General features: G+C 44.1%; 1 protein-coding gene and 1 long non-coding RNA gene across 3 annotated transcripts; one reads left to right on the forward strand and one right to left on the reverse strand.

Annotated features, from left to right (window-relative positions):
- The first annotated feature begins 6,963 nt into the window (after window positions 1-6,963).
- On the forward strand, window positions 6,964-8,274 carry LOC134928416 (myb-related transcription factor, partner of profilin-like). Its single transcript, XM_063924124.1, has 3 exons — window positions 6,964-7,302; window positions 7,885-7,944; window positions 8,020-8,274. Exons 1-3 carry the CDS (start codon window positions 6,975-6,977, stop codon window positions 8,238-8,240), a joined length of 609 nt encoding a protein of 202 aa, XP_063780194.1. The 5' UTR covers window positions 6,964-6,974; the 3' UTR covers window positions 8,241-8,274.
- Window positions 7,714-15,199, reverse strand: LOC134928417 (uncharacterized). 2 transcript variants are annotated; one of them, XR_010177920.1, is made up of 3 exons: window positions 14,405-15,199; window positions 8,080-8,229; window positions 7,714-7,970 (listed from the first exon to the last, which is right to left on the reverse strand). It is a non-coding gene; the product is annotated as an uncharacterized LOC134928417 (long non-coding RNA). The 2 variants fall into 2 exon arrangements; XR_010177921.1 differs by lacking the exon at window positions 14,405-15,199 and adding an exon at window positions 14,227-14,394.
- Window positions 15,200-15,821: the final 622 nt, after the last annotated feature.

Here is a 15,821-nt window from a genome sequence, read left to right on the forward strand (position 1 = left end):
CCAAATGCTTTTGACCAAGTCTAGGCAATAACATTATTGTGTGCACTGTAGATAGTAATATGCAACACATAAGTGCCCCGAAACATAATATGCCACACATAAGTGCCCCGATACTTAATATGCCACACTTAAGTGGCCACAGGGGTACAGGGGAAACCCCTGGTGGGCCCCCCTCATGGGGGCCCACCCCTTCCACTGGGGGTCACGTTCCAGAGTGTGCACTTGAATTATACATTATACATTGTTACATTATACTGCACAGGACTATGGTGTATTTTCTACAATGCATTGCTGGTATTAGTTTGGTACATTATCATGCATGCACTAGCAGTATTTACTATATATATTTATCAAGGAGCCTTGAAGCATGGGCCCATACCACTGCATTTCACCGGTGGGCCCTCCATGCCCTAGTCCGACAATTCTTAATATGCCACACATAAGTGCCTCACTACATAATATGGCACACATAAGTGCCCCAAATGCAATAGTTTTGTTATTGTTTCCTATGTATTGACTTGAATATGTTTATTCAGTGCACAAAATACTTCATCACATATTAAATATCTGTTATATTTGTTATATAAAATACAATTCATGCTCACTTTGTAAGGAATCCTGGAAGGGACATTTTTAGAGGGGACATATCTAGGTGTAATCCTCCTTAATGCCACATTTGCTAGCATGCCAGTTTTGTGAGCCAGTGCAAACTAGAGGGACGTCCAAAGTGTGTTTAAATGGAAAGTGAGTGGATTAAAAGTAAAATGAATAAACATTATGTAGCTTTCATAGCAAACTATATTAAACTCTTTTTATAAAACAGCAACAAGGGAGGCACGAAATGATCAAAGGTTTAGGACACAACAATATGATGTATCTGGAAGCTGCAGATAAGCGAGACACTCACACACAGTAGAACTCTACTATAGATGATGACCTATTATTCAGCACTGCACAGGCACCCACTGGCAATAGGCGGGTACCATTTACCCATTTACACCCTGTAGCGGTGTCTCCACGGCAACAGGGAAGCATCCCGACCAAGCCTACAGCACACAGGAGGGGGGAGGGTATCATGTATCACTCAGTGCCATCACTCATAGATCAGAGTCCTGGATGTGAGCGGTTACTGGGCGATCGGCTAAGACTCCATGCTTCACTAAATGACAGTTAGGAGCTGATTGGCTGGTACTTTATCATTGTGCAAATTATCACTTTTCAAGGCTTAGTACATCTCCCCTTATGTCGCTGCTGCATGCTGCACGGTTGGTGGGGAGGGAGGGAAGGGGAGGAGGCAGCAGTGCACTGGAGCTGGGCTGACTGCACAGTGGCATCCCCTGACATGTCACAGTGCTGCCTGCGTGGAGGGAGTGGTGGCTGCGGCTGATAAGTCTTGCAGCCAGCACCAGCATCATGTAGTTGTAGTAGGCGACCTCAGCGGTGCCCCCTAGTGGCTAACTGGTCATGATTACAGGGGTCTTTTACAGGGGAAATGGGCCCTCTAAGCTGTGGATCCCTGTTACTATAGTATTTACGCTTTTGCTTGCAGTATAAGAGGTGTGGTGAACACTTATATAAAGTAATCAGATTTACAATTGTAATTGGTGGTGGGGAAAGAGTGTGTGTTTCTGTACTGTACAATAAATAAGGCATGCTGGAGGCTGTAGTGCTATGCAGTGACAGTGTTGTGTGTCACCTACTTGGATTCACAGGCTCAGTAACAAAGTATCCCTGGAAAATATTTTAACATGTCGGCAAGTATTCATCCATTGACCTACTTACTGTCTGTTACAGGAAACAATGAGTCAGGTAACATCTGAAGGAACATAAGGTACAGGTGGGGAATGTTGGCTGCCGGGCAGTGTGTTTGCAAACAGTAGGAGCCGCGGAGACAGGCACAAGCGTGTTATTCCATGACTATTACACCAGTTATTTCACTGGTTTAACTCATACAGTCTCAGATAATACTGGTTACAGTGCCACAGGTGGATATTAGTGATACAGTATTCACTTAATTTTATAGAAGACTAAATCTCAGTAAAAAATTCTACAGTTCTAAATTCTTCCCATTGGACTATCTGCCAAACACCAAGCGAGTGGGCTGAGTTTTTCGGTTTTTATTGGTGATGGTTGTCTGAACTTAAGACCCCCCTCCCCCTTATGCTTATGTCATGCCAAACAAAGGGAGATTAAATTACGCTATCTGGTTGATAGATAGACAATGGCCCTCATTCCGAGTTGTTCGCTCGCTAGCTGCTTTTAGCAGCATTGCACACGCTAGGCCGCCGCCCTCTGGGAGTGTATCTTAGCTTAGCAGAATAGCGAACGAAAGATTAGCAGAACTGCTACTAAATAATTATTTGCAGTAGCTCCAGACCTACTCACAGATTGAGATCAGCTCAGTCCGTTTAGTTCCTGGTTTGACGTCACAAATACGCCCTGCGTTCGGCCAGCCACTACCCCGTTTCTCCAGACACTCCCGCGTTTTCCCTGACACGCCTGCGTTTTTTAGCACACTCCCAGAAAACGCTCATTTACCACCCAGAAACACCCACTTCCTGTCAATCATTTACCGATCAGCAGAGCGACTGAAAAGAGCCGCAGAATCCACAGCAAATCTGCTAAGTTTTTAGTTAAATAACTAAGCGCATGCGCCCTGCGTGCCTTGCGCATGCGCAATTAGCAACAAATCGCAGCATAGCGAAAATCGGCAACGAGCGAACAACTCGGAATGACCCCCAGTGTCTAGTTAGACAGTCAATAGATAGGCACCATATGTTAGACAGACATTAGATCGACAGGGTCAAAAGGTCGACATGAAAAAGGTCGACATAAAAAAGATAGACAAATGTTGTTGTTTTTTTATTTAACATGTTTTTGGACTATTTCATACCTTCTCTATCCATATCGGCATAGAGTTGGTTATAAACCTTGTGGCGAGCGCAGCGAGCCACCGAGCCCGAAGCGTGGCAAGCGAAGGGTATGCCTTTCTACAATTGGGGGTCCCAGATGACAAAACTATCCACACAAACCACAAAAATGCAAAAAACATGGTGTCTACCTTTTTTATGTCGACCATTTTCATGTCGACCTTTTGACCCTGTCGACCTTTTGTACAGTCTACCTTTTTCATGTCGCCCAGCGGTGAAATGAGCGACCTGCTAGATTGTGCCTGGATGCAGGCCAGTCTAGTACCAGCGATAGCGCTATCGCTGGGGGGCATACACACGGAAAGATCCGTGCTTAACTTCTAAGCAATCTAGATAGATTGCTTAGAATTTAAGCACGGATCTCTCCATGTCTACCCCCCTTAAAACGTCTAATGTGTTTCTGATTGTCAGCTCCAGTGAAACAGGACTCTCATCTCAGTTTATCTCCCTGATGCTACAGATGTGCAGGATATGCCGGTAGTATATAAAGAGCGTTATTAATGCCCCGTCCCACAAAGCTTCTTCAAAAAATGAATTGACATGCCCTTCCTATTTGCAAAGTTATAGAGGTCAATTATTGTGTCATTTGAGAAAACAATGTTCTCAATGCTTCACTTAGTAAAACCTATTAAACAATAGACGTCATGTATCTATCACGTAATTAACTGACTTATGAAAACATTCTACAAGCAAATATTATGCAAATCAGAGCTGAGGAATCCATTATTGAGGTGAAGAAATTCCAGACAGCTTCATCCAAATTTAAAGAGTAATTAAAAACAACTTTTATCTATTGAAAGCATAAAAAGCTAAATGTATATCATACTTGCTGACTTTCTGGCTGCCCCATTTGGGAGGAGGCAGCCAGGTTGGTGTGGCGGGGGCATGGAAGCGCAATTGTGTCATTGGCATTGCTAAAAATTACTTACTTTTTTTTTTTACTAATGTAACTTTTTAACACTCTAATTATTACCTTTAACCTATGTAACACATAGCTTCTGCTTCTTACTAATGTAACACTTTTACACACTTAGGGGCCGATTTATCACGCTTTTTTTTACTAAAATAATGTGAAAAAGGCTGTTTTCACAACCTCTTCACATTATAGTATCACCTGTATTGAAGTCCAAACCCTTTAGTCTAAGTAACCCAGATTGCATTTTGCACACTTATAATGGGAAATGCGTTCTGGCCATATTTATAAATGGATACACAAGCTGGATCACCTTTAAAAAAAAATAGTAAAATAAAAAATCGTACTCACCTGTCCAGGAGCCAGTGATTGGTGAACCGGTGATCGGTTCTCCGGTGAGCACTGCCAGGGAACCGGAGCTCCTGCTACTATGCAGTGACCCATGTGCAGTAAAGGGATGCTGCAAAGTGGCAGCTCACTTTACAGCACCACAGGCCAGAACACAACAGCAGGATCTGGCCTGGCAGCCTCCTGGAAGCATCGGTCACCAGCTCCTGGACGGGTAAGTATAAATACAGGTGGGTGGGGGGGCTCGGCGCAACAATGTGGGGGGATACCCGGCGTTGGCGGTAGCAATGGACGGCTGCTCATGCGCAGCAGGACATCTGGGTATTTTTTGAGAAAATAGCCCAATAATGCTGCAGAGGGCATACGCCGGGACAGTGCTTGCAAGTTCTGCCCCTACATGTGATAATTGATACATCCATGCTATGTACTCAATTATCGCATTGCGAGTTTGGCTGATTTTATCACCTGTCAGCTGCATCATGAGATGCAGATGGTGATAAATGTGGCCCTTAAACCTCTGATGCTTTGGGACGGTTGGCTTATGCTGGCCTGGGGGTCCCGTGCCCTGGACTTCAACCTTAGTGTTAGGGACCCACTAGATGAGGTCACCTGGTCGCAGTTGGTGGGTCCATATTTTGGGCTAAAATTATGCTAAGCACTTCAAATTTACTCTTCTTTATATTGCAGTTTTTTATTATTATTCAGATTAGCAGTGTTTAGTATTTAGAGTATGCACCTGCATTATCTCTTATTTCTATAAGTCCAGATGGTGGCCATTCACGGTACACATTTATAGTCGATTTCTGAACATGAGCTTTATCACTTGTGAGCAGAACAGTAGCAGGAACATTTTAAAGGATATCCTCACAACATGCCATTCAGCTCTCCCAGTTGCATTCATTAAGTTCCTGAACAACCATAATTTTGTATGGATGGAACCAAGTGGCATGTTGTGAGGGTATCATTCAAAATGTTCCTGCAAACGCTGTTCTGACAAAGATCACTTTTTGAAATTGACTGCAAATGTATATCGCAAATGAATGCCACCATCTTCACAATATATTCAAAACCAACTGGAAATAAACTGTATTCCATGATGTGGATTCAGAGTGTGGATTATTAGATCTACACTAAAAAGGTCTACCATCAATAGGTCTACCACTAATGGTAGACATGCATTAGGTCGACAGGGTCAAAAGGTCAACAAGGTCAAAAGGTCGACGTAGAATAGGTAGACAGTAGGAAAGATTGACAGGGTCAAAAGGTCGACCTGGTCAAAAAGTCGACATGTAACTGATCGACACAAAAAAAGGTAGACACAATTTGTTTTTTTGTTCTTTGGGGTGTTTTGTCACTTTTCTGCCACAATCAGGTCCCTTTAGTGTACCACGTCCCCTTGCATGGCTCACTTGGCACGTCTTGCTTAGGGCAAGGTGCCTCACTCCGCTATCGCTGCACTCGGAACAGGTTACTATTCCCAATCGTAGTTCATGTGGATGGTAAAGTATGAAAAAGTTGAAAAAAAAATGTACATTTATAAAACAACAACTTATGTCTACCATATGTGTGTCGAAAATTGTCATGTCGACCTTTTGACCACATCAACATTTTGACCCTGCTGACCTAATGCATGTCTACCATTAGTGGTAGACCTTTTGACTGTAGACCTTTTTAGTGTAGATCTATAGATCAGATACCGAAGCAATTTGTGATCACCAACAAGTCTGGACTTACTGCACTGCAGCCCTGCCTCCCCCTTAACTACTATCTCTCCCTCTACCAGCTAACAGTGATGAGCAATCTCTGACAATGGGGTAAATTTACTAAGATTCGTAATTTCCAGAATCATGTCCAAGTTCAATCACGAATGACATCGACAGTGTAAAATTGCAACTTTTTGAATTGATTACGACTAATTTACTAAGCTGTCGTATTCGTATTTTTCGTTTCTTCCGATGTCGATGTCATTCGTGCTTTTCTGCTGTAGATTGCGGCCGCGTTTGCTGTTTCGCGGCCGCGTTTATGGGTTTTTTTACGACTGCGTCACATGTCTGTTACGGCAGTGATTTAGAAATTGCTGCCGCGTTTTTAGTCCTAAGTTTCGTTTTCGTCACGCGGCCGTGATTGGTTGTATTCGTGAAGGAGGAGTGTCTGTGCATATTACTATAAAACCGCCCCAAACACACCGCACCTCGTGGGTTTAGCTAGTGGAGAGGAGAGAGGAAGGTGTATTTGGAGTTGGTGAGTTTGGTGGAGTTTTTGGTGGATTTGGAGAGGAGTTTGGTGATTGTTGAGTGCTGTACTGTGTGTGTAAGTAGTCTTGTCATATTTGTAGTATTGTTTTTTCACAGTTTGTCTACTTTTTTGTCCTTGTTTTTTTTTTACAGTCTTTTGTCATTGTTTGTGAGTGAGTGAGTGAGCGTGTGTGTTGGCTGTGTGGTGTGTAGTAGTAGGAGTAGTGGAGGAGTGTGTTTTGTGTTTTGATTTTTCAGTGTTTTTTGTTGTTTGTCATGTCAGACTCAGAGGTCAGTGTGGTGGCGGAGGTTAGTGAGGTGGAGGCTGGTAGTGAGGTGGAGGCTGGTAGTGAGGTGGAGGCTGTTAGTGAGGTGGAGGGGGGTAGTGAGAGGGAGGAGGTTAGTGAGGAGGAGGAGGAGGGGGTGCCTGTTGCTGTATTTTCCAGTGATAGTGATGGTGTTGTGGCTCCGCAGCCACGCACCACTACCAAGACTGGCAGGAATATAAAGTTCAGCTATGCTGAAAACATGGCTTTGGTGCGTGAGCTGATGAAGCACCATCGCCAATTGTTTGGTCAGGATGCTGGCAAGGTGTCCTCCCGCAGGAAGTCTGTCCTGTGGGGGCAAGTAATACTTGCCGTGAATAGTGAGGGTGTGGTGAGGCGGACTGAGGACACGTGCCGCAAGAGGTTTTATGATATAAAGCGGCGTGTCAAGGCCAAGATGGCCAAAGAGGCCAAATCTGCAAGAAAAACCGGAGGTGGCCCCCCTTTCCGGGCCACCTATCGGGACTGGGAGGAGCCTGTGCGGGCATTGATTCCTGCCGAAGTGGTGTCTGCTACTCATGTCCGGGATTCGGACCGACCCACGCAGGATGGTAAGTTTGATGTGTTATATTTTTATTTAAATGTCCTCTAAATGTTGTAAATGTCATTTTTAAAGGGTAAAGGATGCATAAATTGTGTTTCACATATTGCAGGCCTATGCACCCTTAAGGTGTGTTTGTGTTTAGAATGTGCTTTTTTCACCTTGCATTGGCTGTTTGGTAAATTTAATATTGCGCAAAAACATGTGCAATGGCTTTTTAATTTAAAAAAAAAAAAGATTTTTTTTTTGACGATATTGCTTGGACATCTGTGTTGTCTGCTTATTTTAAAAAGATTTTTGTATTTATTTACTTCTGAAAAACGGTGCAATTATTTCAACATTAAATTTGTGAAACATTTGCAAGTAGTCAATCTCTGCAATATCTGAGGCATAATTCTAAAATGTAACAGATTTATTGTGTGCAACATCATGTACATTTGGATATACACCACAAAATAATGAAGCTTGAAGCTCTTAATCAGAAATTATTTGTTTATCCAATACCTAATAGATGGTTACAGTACAATAAGGCTTTGCAGGGGGTTTTTTTACACAAAGCATGGTAATAATGTTTGGTACACTTTTTCAACAGTCCCACAGACCAGCCGGCCAGACAGGCCTCAGACAAGTCAGGATGAGGCTGGGATTGCAGGTAAGACTTCAGTGTAGTCACATATTCTGCAAACACATAGAAGTACAAAATATTAATGTTTATATTTTCACATAGGTTCTGCTTCTGGAAGCCGACCTCCTGTAAGGCGCCCATCACAGGGCTTGGGCCACTTACCCAGGAGGCCAAGTAAGACACGGCGTCTTGGCTCGGAATCTGCGGCTCCATCATCCCCACCCAGGCGACGACTTTCGGCAGTGTCACCCCAGCCACCACTGGCACTATTGGCGAGTTCGCAGAGTGATGAGCCCCGATCCCCTCAGTTATCTGGTGAGTAAAAACAGAAATTAAACACATAGGCAATAATATACACAGTACAGTTAATATGTTGTTAGTTGGTTTTGAGATTACATGTTTTCCAGAACAAGCAATGTGATGTTACGTCTTCAATTGCTAAAGGTGAAAAAAAAATTTTTTATAAGGTCTTAGTGGATGTTCTCGCCAACATCATTTTTAATAAATATCAGAATTTTTTTAAAATTTGGCCCACACACGTGCACATTTAAATAAAATAACAATAAAATTCCAAAAAAAAAACAGCATCCACAACATTATAGTGTTCACACATCTCCCCTGTCCAGTATGTAGATGGCTTACTTGCTCCGCTCCTCTGGACTATCCAGGTAAGTAGTCTATATCGTGGTCAGGGGAGGGAATCTAACAGTGTAATGCTGTGGAGGGGAGTTAGTTAGGTGAGGATTATGCAAATCTGTCTATGTGGCCGCCTGTGTTGGTATATATGTTTTTGAGCATAAAAAACATTATAAGTTTATAAAATCAACGCCAAAAAGTTAAAAAATGGAGTATTATGAATGTAGTAATTAGAGATGAGCGGGTTCGGTTTCTCTGAATCCGAACCCGCACGAACTTCATGTTTTTTTCACGGGTCCGAGCAGACTCGGATCCTCCCGCCTTGCTCGGTTAACCCGAGCGCGCCCGAACGTCATCATGACGCTGTCGGATTCTCGCGAGACTCGGATTCTATATAAGGAGCCGCGCGTCGCCGCCATTTTCACACGTGCATTGAGATTGATAGGGAGAGGACGTGGCTGGCGTCCTCTCCATTTAGATTAGGGTTGAGAGAGAGAGAGAGAGATTGACCTGAGGCTGTGATACTGTAGAAGAGAGTGCAGAGTTTAGTGACTGACGACCACAGTGACCACCAGACAGTGCAGTTGTTTGTTTTATTTAATATATCCGTTCTCTGCCTGAAAAAAACGATACACACAGTGACTCAGTCACATACCATATCTGTGTGCACTGCTCAGCCCAGTGTGCTGCATCAATGTATATATATATCTGACTGTGCTCAGCTCACACAGCTTATAATTGTGGGGGAGACTGGGGAGCACTGCAGTGCCAGTTATAGGTTATAGCAGGAGCCAGGAGTACATAATATTATATTAAAATTAAACAGTGCACACTTTTGCTGCAGGAGTGCCACTGCCAGTGTGACTAGTGACCAGTGACCTGACCACCAGTATATATAATATTAGTAGTATACTATCTCTTTATCAACCAGTCTATATTAGCAGCAGACACAGTACAGTGCGGTAGTTCACGGCTGTGGCTACCTCTGTGTCGGCACTCGGCAGCCCGTCCATAATTGTATATACCACCTAACCGTGGTTTTTTTTTCTTTCTTTATAGTCATACTAGTTACGAGTATACTATCTCTTTATCAACCAGTCTATATTAGCAGCAGACACAGTACAGTGCGGTAGTTCACGGCTGTGGCTACCTCTGTGTCGGCACTCGGCAGCCCGTCCATAATTGTATATACCACCTAACCGTGGTTTTTTTTTCTTTCTTTATACATACATACTAGTTACGAGTATACTATCTCTTTATCAACCAGTCTATATTAGCAGCAGACACAGTACAGTGCGGTAGTTCACGGCTGTGGCTACCTCTGTGTCGGCACTCGGCAGCCCGTCCATAATTGTATATACCACCTAACCGTGGTTTTTTTTTCTTTCTTTATACATACATACTAGTTACGAGTATACTATCTCTTTATCAACCAGTCTATATATTAGCAGCAGACACAGTACAGTGCGGTAGTTCACGGCTGTGGCTACCTCTGTGTCGGCACTCGGCAGCCCGTCCATAATTGTATATACCACCTAACCGTGGTTTTTTTTTCTTTCTTTATACATACATACTAGTTACGAGTATACTATCTCTTTATCAACCAGTCTATATATTAGCAGCAGACACAGTACAGTGCGGTAGTTCACGGCTGTGGCTACCTCTGTGTCGGCACTCGGCAGCCCGTCCATAATTGTATATACCACCTAACCGTGGTTTTTTTTTCTTTCTTTATACATACATACTAGTTACGAGTATACTATCTCTTTATCAACCAGTCTATATTAGCAGCAGACACAGTACAGTGCGGTAGTTCACGGCTGTGGCTACCTCTGTGTCGGCACTCGGCAGCCCGTCCATAATTGTATATACCACCTAACCGTGGTTTTTTTTTCTTTCTTTATACATACATACTAGTTACGAGTATACTATCTCTTTATCAACCAGTCTATATATTAGCAGCAGACACAGTACAGTGCGGTAGTTCACGGCTGTGGCTACCTCTGTGTCGGCACTCGGCAGCCCGTCCATAATTGTATATACCACCTAACCGTGGTTTTTTTTTCTTTCTTTATAGTCATACTAGTTACGAGTATACTATCTCTTTATCAACCAGTCTATATTAGCAGCAGACACAGTACAGTGCGGTAGTTCACGGCTGTGGCTACCTCTGTGTCGGCACTCGGCAGCCCGTCCATAATTGTATATACCACCTAACCGTGGTTTTTTTTTCTTTCTTTATACATACATACTAGTTACGAGTATACTATCTCTTTATCAACCAGTCTATATATTAGCAGCAGACACAGTACAGTGCGGTAGTTCACGGCTGTGGCTACCTCTGTGTCGGCACTCGGCAGCCCGTCCATAATTGTATATACCACCTAACCGTGGTTTTTTTTTCTTTCTTTATACATACATACTAGTTACGAGTATACTATCTCTTTATCAACCAGTCTATATTAGCAGCAGACACAGTACAGTGCGGTAGTTCACGGCTGTGGCTACCTCTGTGTCGGCACTCGGCAGCCCGTCCATAATTGTATATACCACCTAACCGTGGTTTTTTTTTCTTTCTTTATAGTCATACTAGTTACGAGTATACTATCTCTTTATCAACCAGTCTATATTAGCAGCAGACACAGTACAGTGCGGTAGTTCACGGCTGTGGCTACCTCTGTGTCGGCACTCGGCAGCCCGTCCATAATTGTATATACCACCTAACCGTGGTTTTTTTCTTTCTTTATACATACATACTAGTTACGAGTATACTATCTCTTTATCAACCAGTCTATATATTAGCAGCAGACACAGTACAGTGCGGTAGTTCACGGCTGTGGCTACCTCTGTGTCGGCACTCGGCAGCCCGTCCATAATTGTATACTAGTATCCAATCCATCCATCTCCATTGTTTACCTGAGGTGCCTTTTAGTTGTGCCTATTAAAATATGGAGAACAAAAATGTTGAGGTTCCAAAATTAGGGAAAGATCAAGATCCACTTCCACCTCGTGCTGAAGCTGCTGCCACTAGTCATGGCCGAGACGATGAAATGCCAGCAACGTCGTCTGCCAAGGCCGATGCCCAATGTCATAGTACAGAGCATGTCAAATCCAAAACACCAAATATCAGTAAAAAAAGGACTCCAAAACCTAAAATAAAATTGTCGGAGGAGAAGCGTAAACTTGCCAATATGCCATTTACCACACGGAGTGGCAAGGAACGGCTGAGGCCCTGGCCTATGTTCATGGCTAGTGGTTCAGCTTCACATGAGGATGGAAGCACTCAGCCTCTCGCTAGAAAAATGAAAAGACTAAAGCTGGCAAAAGCAGTAGCACCGCAAAGAACTGTGCGTTCTTCGAAATCCCAAATCCACAAGGAGAGTCCGACTCCAATTGTGTCGGTTGCGATGCCTGACCTTCCCAACACTGGACGTGAAGAGCATGCGCCTTCCACCATTTGCACGCCCCCTGCAAGTGATGGAAGGAGCACCCGCAGTCCAGTTCCTGATAGTCAGATTGAAGATGTCAGTGTTGAAGTACACCAGGATGAGGAGGATATGGGTGTTGCTGGCGCTGGGGAGGAAATTGACCAGGAGGATTCTGATGGTGAGGTGGTTTGTTTAAGTCAGGCACCCGGGGAGACACCTGTTGTCCGTGGTAGGAATATGGCCGTTGACATGCCTGGTGAAAATACCAAAACAATCAGCTCTTCGGTGTGGAAGTATTTCACCAGAAATGCGGACAACAGGTGTCAAGCCGTGTGTTCCCTTTGTCAAGCTGTAATAAGTAGGGGTAAGGACGTTAACCACCTCGGAACATCCTCCCTTATACGTCACCTGCAGCGCATTCATAATAAGTCAGTGACAAGTTCAAAAACTTTGGGTGACAGCGGAAGCAGTCCACTGACCAGTAAATCCCTTCCTCTTGTAACCAAGCTCACGCAAACCACCCCACCAACTCCCTCAGTGTCAATTTCCTCCTTCCCCAGGAATGCCAATAGTCCTAGATGGGCCCGGTGTTTGTGTCGGCCACTAGGGTCGCTTATCTTACTCACACAGCTACCTCATTGCGCCTCTTTTTTTCTTTGCGTCATGTGCTGTTTGGGGAGGGTTTTTTGGAAGGGACATCCTGCGTGACACTGCAGTGACACTCCTAGATGGGCCCGGTGTTTGTGTCGGCCACTAGGGTCGCTAATCTTACTCACACAGCTACCTCATTGCGCCTCTTTTTTTCTTTGCGTCATGTGCTGTTTGGGGAGGGTTTTTTGGAAGGGCCATCCTGCGTGACACTGCAGTGCCACTCCTAGATGGGCCCGGTGTTTGTGTCGGCCACTAGGGTCGCTTATCTTACTCACACAGCGACCTCGGTGAAAATTTTAGGACTAAAAATAATATTGTGAGGTGTGAGGTATTCAGAATAGACTGAAAATGAGTGGAAATTATGGTTTTTGAGGTTAATAATACTTTGGGATCAAAATGACCGCCAAATTCTATGATTTAAGCTGTTTTTTAGGTTTTTTGGAAACAAACACCCGAATCCAAAACACACCCGAATCCGACAAAAAAAATTCGGTGAGGTTTTGCCAAAACGCGGTCGAACCCAAAACACGGCCGCGGAACCGAACCCAAAACCAAAACACAAAACCCGAAAAATTTCCGGCGCTCATCTCTAGTAGTAATGTGTAGAAGTAGCCTTGCAAAAAATTTACAAATAAACATTGCATGTTGGCCGCCCCATACAGAGCCCAGCTTGATGGCCGACGTGGACCAGCAGGGACAAGACCAACAGGCAACCATCACACTGCAACTTACACCTGTTGACCCAAGCCAGCCAATACAGCTGCAGGATATCCCCCAAGCCTCCATCAGTCCACAACTGGCACAAGCTCCGCCCCCAAGCCAAATACCAGATGATTTTTGGGCCAGTTGGACAAGCCAACAGGCCCAAAGCAATGCCAGCCTGACCGCACATACACAACACCTTGCCAGTCTGCCCCATCATCTACCGCGTATTAGTCGCAACTCGGGCAGACTGATTGTACAAGTAGGGCGAATGGCAACCTCAATGGAGCAAATAAGGGCTGACAACAGCCAAATGCTTGCTCATTTATCGCGCATCATAGATGAGCAACAGCGCCATCAGCAGGCACTCGTTCAGCTCATTCAGCACAACCAAGTGGTGAATGAGTCGTTATCCAGGATTGTAGCCAGCCACACTGCAACCAACACTCAGCTGATTGCAAGCCTTAATAATTTGAGCAGCAATATTTCATTGATGGGAGCTCACCAAGTAACCTCCAGCTCGGGGACCACGACCCCTATCCAAACGCCAGTAACCTCCCCTGTTCGGCGTTCCTCCAGAGCACGTGCCAGTGAGCCAGCACAAAGCTCAGCACCCAGCACACACAAGCGGAAAAAATAACCCCAATGTGATTGGCAAAATAAAAATTTGTATTTGACAAACACACAACTTCCTGTGTCCGTCTCAAACATTGTCGAAGCTGCTCTGTATGTATGTATGTTTTTCATGGGTAATGACTGAAAATGTATTTTTAGCATAAACTAAGTACAATGGACACACCACTATAAACTACAAACAGTAAGTAACAAAACACACAATAGAAAGTAGTGCAAAGTGTTTAGTCAAGGATAATTACAGCCTACTAAAACTGACCTGAAAAATAGCGCAGGATCACTTCTTGCCGTACCTGCCTCCCTACATATGTACTCACACTGTCACCAGATGGGTCTAACTCCTCTGCTTGCCGACTGCTTTCTCCCTCATCATGTGCCAGATGTTGGGTTAAACACAGATTATGGAGAAAACAGCAGCAGAACACAATTCTAGTCACCTTTGAGGGACTATACAACAAAAGGCCAGCAGATTTATCCAGACACCGAAACCGTGACTTCAGCACACCAAAACATCTTTCTATCACATTCCGCGTAGCCTTATGTGCATGATTGTAACTGTGTTCAGCAGGAGAATCAGGTTGGGACAATGGAGTAAGGAGCCAAGAGTAGCAGCCGTAACCCCCATCACCTGAAAAACAGATATAGTCCACATTAGTACATATGTTAGATTATTCTTTCACCTAATCATAACTCGAGTTTGTGGATAAAAGACATACACACAAAACATTTTAAACATACCCAACAGCCAGCCATCAGGCATTTGTCCGTCCTCAAATTTATCGAAGAGCGATGACTGACTGAGGATGAAGGAGTCATGGCAGCCACCAGGGTAACCTGCAACAACACTCATAATTTTTAAGTTTGCATCACAGACCACCTGGACATTAGTTGATTGGGACAGATGTCTATTAGTATATATATATTGGCGGCCCTTAGGTGATCTCAGCTGAACGTGTGTGCAATCTATGGCCCCCAGCACATTGGGCATGCCAGCAAGCTCATAGAAAGCTACCCTGACAGCACTCCACTCCGACTCCTCGGTAGGGAAGCAGATTGAGGCATTAATGTGTGGCTCCAACACATCCAAAACCTGAGTGGACATTAAAGAAGCTAAGGTGAGTGTCATGTTAGGTATTCTCTACAATACTGTGTTGTTTGAACTTACAGAAGCAACACTTAGACATAACCGCCTATGTATTTTTAGACTCACCTGCATCAAATATCTGGAAAAGGTGGGCTGTGAGATACCAATGACGTCGCCTGCCACAGCCTGGAAGCTCCCAGTAGCCATAAAGTGTAACACAGCCAGGAGTTTGTGTAGGCCTGAGACAGAGCAAGAGCGTGCTGTCTCAGGGTCTATGCCCAGTTTGACAAGGTCATACAGGTGGAAAATGTTGTTTCTATTTAGGCGGAACATCTGTATGACCCTATCATCGGACAATGCATTTAAGTTTAAACGCCCTCTAAAAAAACGAGGCTGGCGCAGCCTCCGCGGTACCTGGACAACCTGTTGACCATGTTCACTTACCTGGGCCTGATTCCTGGAAGCCTCATGGAGCAGTCTAAGGTATCCCACAGCAAACAAAAAATCATTGCCACACACCACAGCCGCCATTTCAGAGTGAGAGAAGTTCAAAATGTGCCTGGAACACTTTTATAGGGCCAAACATTCAGGTGTGAGTAATGGATAATTGAGTACACATGTAAACACGCTTTTCAAATGCTGGCGCGTTTTTTTTTAGGAAAAAATTACGATTTGTAATTTTTCGCGGCCGCGAATGCATTTTCACGGCAGCAATTACAATTACGAATGGTTAGTAAATGACCGAGATTCATATCTAAACAGGCGTAATT

The sequence above is a fragment of the Pseudophryne corroboree genome, chromosome 5 (assembly GCF_028390025.1).
Source record: "Pseudophryne corroboree isolate aPseCor3 chromosome 5, aPseCor3.hap2, whole genome shotgun sequence".
Taxonomy (NCBI): Eukaryota; Metazoa; Chordata; class Amphibia; order Anura; family Myobatrachidae; genus Pseudophryne; species Pseudophryne corroboree.

Bases quoted from the DNA above. Each gene is read 5' to 3' on its own strand.
- LOC134928416 (XM_063924124.1), top strand. From the start codon at position 6,975: ATGAAGCACCATCGCCAATTGTTTGGTCAGGATGCTGGCAAGGTGTCC. The intron at 7,303-7,884 runs GTAAGTTTGATG...CTTTTTCAACAG, and splicing joins GGACCGACCCACGCAGGATG to TCCCACAGACCAGCCGGCCA. The intron at 7,945-8,019 runs GTAAGACTTCAG...ATTTTCACATAG, and splicing joins GGATGAGGCTGGGATTGCAG to GTTCTGCTTCTGGAAGCCGA.